This window comes from Propithecus coquereli, unplaced genomic scaffold, assembly GCF_000956105.1.
Source record: "Propithecus coquereli isolate 6110/MARCELLA unplaced genomic scaffold, Pcoq_1.0 Scaffold131, whole genome shotgun sequence".
In the NCBI taxonomy this organism is placed as follows: domain Eukaryota; kingdom Metazoa; phylum Chordata; class Mammalia; order Primates; family Indriidae; genus Propithecus; species Propithecus coquereli.
Window position 1 is genome coordinate 1736873 of NW_012137303.1, and position 10741 is coordinate 1747613.

Below are 10741 nucleotides of genomic sequence, written 5' to 3' on the forward strand. Positions count from 1 at the left end.
TGTTTTAAGTATAAAATCTGGAATGATTTAAGTATGAAATACCCGATTTCCTTAAGCACTAAGGAAAGTTTGACAGGTGATATCTCTGACATTTCGCATTGACATTTCTTGTTTTATTTTTATTGGGAAGGTACAACCTCAGTCTTTCAAACATATGCTTTGGTTTGTGATTATCTTTCAAATTTTTTTTTATAGCAATTTTTGTGAAACCATAAATAAGTCAAAAATTCGTGTTATTTTCAAATATGACTTCTGTAAGGTTTTTGGATGGTCAGCGCCAGAGAAAGAAAGACGAGCAGAGTGAAAAGGGCAAGCAAGGAGGCTTTGTTGGGGGAGGGGGAAAAAGAGCGCTCCCGGGCAAGGTTCACTGGTCTCCAGAGAGGGGGCCAGAGAAGTCCCACACCCGGAAGTGTTGAGCGGGCTTATAAAGGTTTTAGAGTTGGGGGATGGGGGTTTTTCTTCGGGGCAAAGTTTTGGCACGCAAAGTGGAGAGTTCTTTGTTACAGTATTAGGGCAGGTCTTGTGGGCTTCTCTTTTTTCTTTAGGGAGGGGAGGGGTGCCCACCACCAGCCTTACAACTTCCATCATGGAACCAACGCAGCACAGAGAGCTCATAATATCAATGAAGTATTTGGGAAGGATGTGGCTAATGAATGCACAGTACAAGGATGGTTTGAGAAGTTCTATTCTGGTGATTTTAATCTTGAAAATGAGCCACATGGCTGACCTGAGACCAAACTGGATAATGATGAGCTGAAAGCTATAGTGGAAGAGAATCCGTCTCAACCTACACATGAATTAGCAGCAAGGTTCGACATTACTATTCCAACAATATTGGACCATTTGAAACAAATCAGCAAGGTAAAGAAGCTGGATAGATGGGTACTTCAGGTATTAAATGAGCATCAGAAGAGAAATCATCTTGAAGCTTGCCTTTCTTTGCTCTCATAACAGAAAGGTGAACCATTTCTACACTGTATTGTTATGTGTGATGAAAAATGGATTCTTTCTGATAATCGTAAGCATTCAGCACAATGGTTAGATAAAGATGAAGTGTTGAAACACAGTCCAAGACCAAATATTCATCAAAAAAAGCTAATGGTGTCTGTTTGTTGGTCCAGTTCTGGTATGCTTCATGAAATCTGATCAATTGATTCCAGCGGATGTCTACTGCAACCAATTGGAAGAAATGATGATGCTTGTGATTAAGCAGCAGAGATTGGTAAATAGAGACAGGCCAAACCTCTTGCAAGACAACACTGGACCACATGCTGCACAAACAATGCTGCTCAAACTACAGAGGCTGGACTTGGAAACTCTCTGTCATCCATTGGAAACTCTCTGTCATCCACTATATTCATCAGACCTTGCAACAATTGCCTACCTACCATTTCTTCCAGGCTTTGGACCACTTCTTGCAAGGAAAAATATTCAATCCTCAACAATCTGTGGAAAATGCCTTTCATAATTTCATCACCACTCACTCTCCAGGCTTCTTTGCTGCTGGCATAAACAAGCTACCGTTAAGATGACAAAACTGTGTTGACAGTTTAGGTGCATACCTTGATTAATTTTATTGCTTCTTGTTTGAGATATGATAAACTAACTTTTAATCTAAATTGGACATTTCGTATTTCATAACATAATAGAACCAAGGCTTTTTCAGACCAGCAGGACTTTTCCCAATATCCATTGCACTAGGGATTGACCAAGAGAGGAAGGAGGGACTATTTGCAGAGGATATGAATGGTGCATGATGGGGAAGGTAAGGGTTTCTACACCTATCCAGTTAAAACTCCTAATGATGTGGGGAATGGATCTGGGTAGGAATAGAAGAGGTGAAGCCTCAGACCAGCGACCAGGGATTTGCAGCTAGCAGAATCTAAGAATTCTAAATTTAAACCTGACTCTCCAAGTCATTTTTTTCCTCTGGCTTCTTTCAAAATTTTGTCTTTGGTTTTCTGCAGTTGAATATGATATGCCTCAGTGTAAATTTTTTGTTATTTATCTTTCTTGGTGTTCTCTGAGCTTTGTGTATCTATAGTTTGAGGTCTATCATTGATTTTAAGAAATTCTCAGTAATTATTGCTTCAAATATTTTTTCAGTTTCTTTCTCTTTCTTCTCCTTCTGATATTTTTCATTACATATATGTTATCCCTTTTACAATTGTCCCACAGTTCTTGGCTACTCTGTTCTGTCTTTTTCATTCTTTTTCTGTCTTTGCAATTCAATTTTAGAAATTTTTATTGCCATTTTGTCAAGTTCATTGATTCTTTCTTGGTCATGTCCAGTCGATTGATGAGTCCATTAAAGGCATTCTTCATTTCCATTATAGTGTTTTCGATGTTCAGCATTTCCTTCTGATTCTTTATTAAAGCTTCCAGGCCATTCCTTTTCATCTCAGTTTCTTTGACTATGCCCTCCCTGCATTGGACTTCATCCTTCTGGCCATCTTTTCTCAGTCTCTTTTGCTAACTCACCCTTTTCTACTTACCGTTAACTCTTACCTATCTTCAGAGCTCTGCCACAGCTTCCTCCTCTAGGGCTATATTCCCTCCCAGAACAATATAATTCATGCTTAAGGGTCAATTACCACTTACTAACCATGTGTCCCTGGGCAAATAACTTGATCTTTCTGAGTCTTGGTTTTCTCATTTTGAAAAAGAGATGATAGCATTATCTGAATTTTTTTGAGGGTTGAATAAAACAATCTCTTTTTCATCCACTAGAAAGTCAATTCTATGAAGGCAGGGATTTTTGTCCCTGTTATTCACACAGTATCCTCAGTACTTTGAATAAGTGCATGGTTCATAGTGGGCATTTAATCAATGTTTGTCAAATGAATGAATAAATTTCTGGAAGAGTGACTGGTGAGCACTACATACTTCTTGTCCTAACAGAGGATTCCCCATAATCGGATTACTAGTATAAGCCGATTATGGGCAGATAACATTATGCTTGTAATACATCCCAGCTTTTATCAACTCTGTGCTTCATGTTAATATCAAAGAGACAAGTATACTATTTTTTCTCTTTTTAACTTTATGAAGGAGTCTGGGTGCATTTCTCTGTCTTTAATGAACCTAGTCTCAATTCGGCAAACTCTTATAGAACTTGGATAATCCCTGAAGCCTGTGCTATAGCTCAGGAACATGGCAGAGGCCAAGCTCTGGAAACTGTGTGATCGTCAAGTCCTGTGCAGGCTCAGCTGTGCCATACTCTCAGGGTGGAACACAGTAGGAATTTGAAAAGATGAGCGCCTGGGGGTAGGGTGGTCCAGCTGTCACAAGAGGAGGCATGCAGAGGCTAGGAGCCAAAGGGTTTACCACCATTTCTGTAAAATTCATTCTGTAGGGAGAGGCAGCTGTGGATACAAAAATGTGAGCCTTGTTGCCATTTCAAAAAAGAAAGAGAAGGTCTAAGTTCTCACAGTGATACACTGAAAAATGCCAATTTGGGAAAGAGACCCAATACAAACAGAAACTTCCAATTCTAACTTGTCCTGCTTTGATAGGTGCTTGTGGCTGTGCTCTATGTCTTCTCTGGTTCGTTCAGTTTTATGATGACCCCAAGAACCACCCATGTATAAGCATCAGTGAGAAGGAATACATCATATCCTCCCTCGACCATCAGGTAGAACACAGTGCTCCACACTGGCATCTCCCAGATTCTGCTCCACACTAAACATGTTCCAACTTGTCCTTATGAGCTAATGATTAATGAATTCCTTTCTTTCCAGGTCAGCTCAAGTAGACAATCTCTGCCTATCAAGGCTATGCTTAAGTCGCTTCCAGTCTGGGCTATTACCCTTAGTAATTTTGCTTATTCCTGGACAAAAAACACCATGCTTATGTACACCCCAACTTTTATCAACTCCGTGTTTCACGTTAATGTAAGAGAGGTAAGTATACCATCTATTCTCTTTTTAATTTTATGAAGGACTCTGGGTTCATTTCTCTGTCTCAAATGAACCCAGTCTCAGCCCTTGCCCACCCCTTACACTGTTTAGTGAGTGCTCTTTACCTGGACACTCGCTGTTTCTGATTTTTATGTGAACACTGCCCAGAACAAAAGGTGTTAATATAGACAGTGTCTGGCACGCCAACAACAGTCCACGTGTACTCATGTTTCCACACGTTCTCTATCTCCCACTCACTGTATGACTGCCCTGCGTGTTACTTAAGGCTCAGCACCACCATTCCCTACAAGGACTGGGATCCTTCCCTGAAAATCACTTAGCCAGACCCTGGCCCTCTGTTCAGCTCTTACCAATCTTCTCTCCAGGGGAAGGCAATGAGTCTGGGCTATGAACCCAGGACTCAGATCTTGCTTTGGAGGGATGGGCACACAAATTGCTTATCTGATGTAGAGAATCATTAATGCCTAGAACCTCCTGTTGTTTGATACTGTAATAACCTGACAAGACTCCTTTAGAAATGGAGTCCCGCTTTGTGGCTTTCTGTAACGAATTCCCACTAAACCAACCTAGGGATCATCGTAACAGTGAGGTCAATATGAACTCTCTCTGACTTAATTTTATCTTCCATGAGGCCATGGAGTTGTTCTAAGGATTAACAGCAGCTGGTCCAGGGAAAGCACCATATGCATGTTTGCAATTGTATCATTATCCTCTCTATCATTTTCCCCAGGGCCAGTATTTCCCATTCCCTGTGTAGTTTTCTTCTCTATTACACAATGTTTTCAGGTTTCATGATGCTAAAAGTAGAAAACTTGAGAGATTATAAGAAATGTCACTGATCTCAAAACAATTTTTTTTCCTTCTTTTGGGTAGTGTGGCCCCAGCAGTAATTCTGGCATTGTTATGGTGATGGTTTCCTGGAAAGTACACATTTTAGATACTGAATTTCAGTGTAGGGATTATTCTCATAATATTCTCTCTCAGAATAATGTTTCCTTTTCAGAATGGTCTGCTGTCTGCTCTTCCCTATTTGTTTGCCTGGATATGTGATATCCTAGCAGGTCAGATATCAGACTTCTTCCTGACCAGGAATATTTTTAGCATAATTACCATCCGGAAACTCTTCACCACACTAGGTAAGTAACAGCTAGAACATTCAAGCACTTGGGGGATACTTCACCCCCATCTTCAGGATGCATCTGACTGCTTTGTCTGAATCTCTCTCCAGGATTTCTCCTTCCTGCAATCTTCAGTGCTTGCCTGCCTTACCTGACTTCCAGCTTCCATAGCACCGTCATTTTCCTGATCCTTGCTAGTGCAACAAGCAGCTTTTCCTTGGGTGGAGTACTTATAAATGCCTTGGATATCGCTCCCAGGTAGGGTTTTGAAAAAATTTATTTGCTTTTAATTAACAAATAAAATAAGTGTTGTATATATTTATTTTATAGATACTTTGTGGAATCGCTAAATCGAGCTCATTAACATTTGCATTACTTCACATGCTTATCATTTTGGGTGGTGAGAACACTTAAAATCTACTCTCTTCACAATTTTCAAGACTCCAATACATTGTTATTAACTACAGTGACCATGTTGTACTATAGATCTCTTGAACTTAATCCTCATGTATAACTGAAATTGTGTATCCTCTGACCAACATTCTCCCTCAGTCCACCCCTCTCCCCTGCCACCAGTGTCTGGTAATCACTATTCTACTCTCCACTTCTGTGAGTTCAACTTTTTTAGATTCCACTTGTAAATGAGATCATGCAGCATTTGTCTTTCTATGTCTGGCTTGTTGCACTTAATATAATGTCCTCCAGATTCATCCATGTTGTCACAAATGACAGGATTTCTTTCTTTTATAGGCTGAATAGTATTCCTTTATGTATATTTGCCACGTTCTTTATCTATTTATCTGTTAATGGACACTTAGGTTGATTCCATGTCTTTGCTATTGTAAGCAATGCTGCAATGAACATGGGAGTGCAGATTATCTCCTCGACATACTGATTTCATTTCCTTTGGATATATACCCAGTAGTGGAATTGCTGGATCATATGGTAGTTCTATTTTTAATTTTTTCAGGAACCTCCGTACTGTTTTCCATAATGGCTGTACTAATTTACATTCCCACCAAGACTGTGCAAATATTCTCTTTTCTCCACATCCTCACCAACACTTATCTCTTGTCTTTTTGATAACAGCCATTCTAAAGTGAGGAAATATCTCATTGTGGCTTTCATTTGCATTTCTCTGATGATTAGTGGTATTGAGCATTTTTTTCATATACCTCTTGGTCATCTGTATGTCTTCTTTTAAGAAATGTCTGGCTAGGCATAGTGGTTCATGCTTGTAATCCTAGCACTCTGGGAGGCCAAGGCAGGAGCATTGCTTGAGCTCAGGAGTTTGAGACCAGCCTGAGCAAGAGCAAGACCCTGTCTCTACCGAAAATAGAAAAATCAGGCAGGTGTCATGGCATGCGCCTGTAATCCCAGCTCCTTGGGAGGCTGAGGCAAGAGGATTGCTTGAGCCCAGGAGTTTGAGGTTGCAGTGAGCTATGATGATGCCACTGCACTCTATCCAGGGTGACAGAGCAAGACTCTGTCTCAAAACAACAACAACAACAACAAAAAGAAAGGTTTATTAAGGTCCTTTGCTCATTTTTTAATTGGGTTATTTATTTTCTTGCTCCCAAGTTGTTTGAGTTCCTTATATATTTTGGGTATTAACCTCTTATCAGCTGTATGATCTGCAAATATTTTCTCCGATTCTGTAGGTTGTCTCTTCATACCGTTGTTTGTTTCTTTGCCTGTGCAGAAATTTTTCATTTTGGCATAATTCCAGTTTTCTATTTATGCTTTTGTTGCCTATGCCTTTATGGTTCTATCCAAAAAAATCATTGCCCATACCAATGTAATAGAGCTTTTCCCCTAAATTTTCTTCTAGTAGTTTTGTAGTTTTCAGTCTTATGTTTAGGTCTTTAATCTATTTTGAGTAAATTTTAGTATGTGGTGTGAGATAAGGGTCTAATTCCACTCTTCTGCATGTGGATATCCAGTTGTCCCAACACCATTTATTGAAGAGACTGTCCTTTCTCTATTGTGTGCTCTTGGCACCTTTGTCAAAAATCAATTCACTATAAATGTGTGGGTTTATTTCTAAGTTCTCTATTCTGTTCCATTGGTCCATATGCCTGTTTTTATGATAGTATCATGCTGTTTTGATTATTATAACTTTGAAGTATATTTTAAAATCAGGTAGTATAATGCCTTCAGTTTTTTTCTTTTTGCTCAAGACTGCTTGGCTATTCAGGGTCTTGTCTTTTGTGCTTCTGTACAAATTTTAAGATTTTTTTTTATTTCTGTGAAAAATATTATTATAATTTTGATAAGGATTGCATTGAATCTGTAGATTGCTTTGGGTAGTGCATTCTAACAATATTCATTTTTCCTATCCATAAATATAGTATATCTTTCCATTTATTTGTGTCTTCTTCAATTTCTTTCATCAATGTTTTATGGGTTTCAGCACACAGGTCTTTCACCTATTCAGTTAAATTTATTCCTAAGTATTTTATTTTTCTTGTAGCTATTGTAAATGGGATTATTTTCTTGATTTCTTTTTTTGATAATTGTTACCAGTTACCAGGAAGGGTTTTTAAAAATTTCTTTCTTTCTTGAATCCAAGCTCTCAAAGGTGTTTTAAGATTTCAATTATTTGTAGTTCATAGCCAGCAGGCCAAAAGTTCTGAAGAAGTATCTATATAAGTCCAACATAATCACTAATCATTATGTACCTAATGATATATATAATTATATGTACCTGTTATAGACATGTGGAGAGTATGGCTCAATGATTAGAAGCACAGTTCCTAGAGTTAGATTGATGAACTTCAATACCAGCAGCACCATTTACCTCAAGCAAATTACTTACTTTCTCTGTGCTGGTTTCCTCATGTGTAAAATGGGGGTAGTAAGAGAATGCTTACCTCACAGAATTATTAAGAGGATTAAATAAGTTAATGTAGTTCAAGTACATATAATAGTACCTAGCATATTCTGACAGACACTGTATAAGGGTTAGCAACTCCATCGCTATTGCTAGTGTATACATGTCTACATATTATTAGGTCTCATGACAGCCCATCAATGAGTCAGCCACTTATCTTACAACTAAGGACAGTGAGGTTCAGAGCCTATATTTTCAGTTCAAGTTTTCACCACTGGCTTAAAATCTTACCTACAATTTTAATCCAGGTCTTCTTAGAACAAAACGTTTGCTCTTTTCAGTATGTCATGCCTTCTTTAGAGATGTAATAAGTGTGGCTAACAGAAGCAGCTCTGTCCTTTGCACAACTCAGGGGACACTATTCATATTGTATTATACTTTGTGGGGCTAGCACTCCTTGAAGAACATAAATCCAAAATCAACAAAATTCTCTGAAGTTTTGTAAAGTAGTGGGGTAGAAAGGCAAAATCAACGAAGAATATTTCATTTTGTTACAATTCTGTAAAGAATCTTTCCACCAGATCTACACAAAGTGAGTGCCAGGGTAATGAGGACATGTATCCATTTGATTTATTCAATTCCAAGACCTGCCTTAAAAATGCCTGCAGGTGTTCCAATTCTTTGGCATTGTATAAAGACATAAAAGTATTATTTGATATAGAATGTACAATACCAACTGAATCATATTCACTTTAAAAAAACATAAAAACTAACACTTATATATACAAGGGCTGTCCTTAAGGTATCCAGCCATTGTTAATGTAACGAGAACAGTTACATGGCTAGATACTTTCCAGACAGTCCTCATACATGAATAGATATAGTCATAAAATTATAAATAGCTACCATTTATTGGCTGCTTTTTATATGCTTGTCATGCTCCAATGTGAGTGAGATAATATTATCCACATAGTGTGAATGAGGAAACAAAAGACCAGGGAAATGAATTTGTGTGAAGTCACATGGTTAGTAATAAGTAGAGTGAGGGTTCACATCTGGACATATCTGCATTCAAAGCTAACTAGCTGTAGTCACTTTCTCACTAGTGCTGTTTGCCAGCACCTAGTTAGTAGGATATGAAATATCTCAGCTAGCAATGGTTTGGGTAACATCTGACTTTGCCTGAGTTGCACCATTCCAACTGGCCCAAATTCCATATTAGCTAGAGTCAGAGTGAGTATACTAATATACAATTTTAAGAAAATTCTTAGTCTCTTAAGCTAGTTCATCCTCGATCTTTAGGGCTTATATGCGTTATGTCTCAACCTTATCAATTTGTATTAAGCTATTTTTTCTTAATGAGATGGACACAAAACTTAATTAACTAAGAATGTTCCTAATCATAGACCTCCTTTGCCTGTTAAAAAGAATTCCCTTAGAAGATAAAATGTCTAAATTATCCTCTTAGGGGAATTCAGTCTTTGCTAGAACTGAAGAATGGGTAAAGGGATTACATTTGTTTGGGCAGAACAGAGGTGGCAAGAAAGAAGGTCTGGAAGGAAGAAGAGGAGTCACACAGATGTGGTTTTGTAAGAATATTTTTTGAGAAATGAGATTTAGTCAGACAGAGAAGGCCTGGGAATGTAGTGGCTGTCATTTCTTTGGGGGTTATCAAGAGAGGAAAAGAATAGAGGATTCTTAAGATGCTCTGTGATGCATTAACAAGGCACTGCCATCCCCTTGGCATTCTTAAAGGGCGGCTGCAATAAAAATTTTAATTGCTTTTAATTATTTCTGACCGATGCATGGATTGTATACCTTTGAATTTCCCTCCATGTGAGACTGAACCACAGCTCAGATATCTGAATTTTTTTCAAGTTTTACTCATTCTTATTACACCAAAGTATAAAATCAAAAAAATTGAAAGTCTACAATAGTGGATATTAAACTTGCAAAATGCTTTTGCACCATGGGCTGTTGCAGCTGAAGAATAAGCAATTTTAGAGCTGAATGTTGTCCAGAAAACTGTCTTGCATTAAAGCAACTTCAAGGTTGTTTTGATTTCCCATATCAAATAGTCACTGTTAGGAGACTGGGTGGTGTGAGGGGTAAGGGCCTAAAAAGTGCTCACCTGGCTACCTTAACAGTGGTGAATGGCTCCATCCTGTGGACGTATAATTTCAGAGGAACTGTTCGTGGCACCCGGATTCTTGACACTGAGAATTCTGTTTATATCTCTGATCATATAATAAAAGCACCTCTGTTACTAAAAATAGATGAAATCCTTTCCCATAGCCATAGCATGCTAAAGATTTTTGAATCTGTGAAGAGAACAATTATTAAAATGTTATAAATAAAAAATAAATGAAAGGATAAATACAAAAAAAACCACACCTAAATACATCATAGCAAAACTGCTAATAACCAGTGGGGGCAGAGGGGAGAAAAAGAGAAAGAGAGAGAGAGAGAACACTATTTAAGAAAATAGTAGCATAGAAAAGGTGCATTGTTTCCAAAGGCTCAATAATAAGACTAACAGCTGCCTTCTCAATAGAAACAATGAAAGCCAGAAGCCAATTGATTGATATTTCTAAAATGCAAAAAAGAAAATCACTGTTCACCTAGAAGTTCTTCAAGAATTAAGGTAAAATAAGGAGCTAAAGGCTTTTACGCATGGTCATAAAGTGGTGTAAAGGACATTGGAAACTAACAAGGGGAGAGAGTAAGAGGGGGGTGGGGGATGAAAACTTACCTATTGGGTACAGTGTACACTATTCTGGTGATCGATACACTAAAAGCCCTGACTTCAGCATTATACAATTCATCAATGTAACAAGAACACTTGTACCCCCTAATATTTTGAAATAAAA

At 38.1% G+C, this 10741-nt stretch overlaps 1 protein-coding gene across 1 annotated transcript in view; it reads left to right on the forward strand.

The window, feature by feature from the left end:
• Window positions 1-10741, forward strand: part of SLC17A1 (solute carrier family 17 (organic anion transporter), member 1) — a 36966-nt gene that overhangs the window by 16643 nt on the left and 9582 nt on the right. Inside the window, exons 7-10 of the mRNA XM_012638576.1 lie at window positions 3516-3634; window positions 3741-3902; window positions 4924-5056; window positions 5149-5296. Of these exons, the coding sequence (XP_012494030.1) occupies window positions 3516-3634; window positions 3741-3902; window positions 4924-5056; window positions 5149-5296 (562 nt within the window). The remainder of the gene's footprint in view (window positions 1-3515; window positions 3635-3740; window positions 3903-4923; window positions 5057-5148; window positions 5297-10741) is intronic.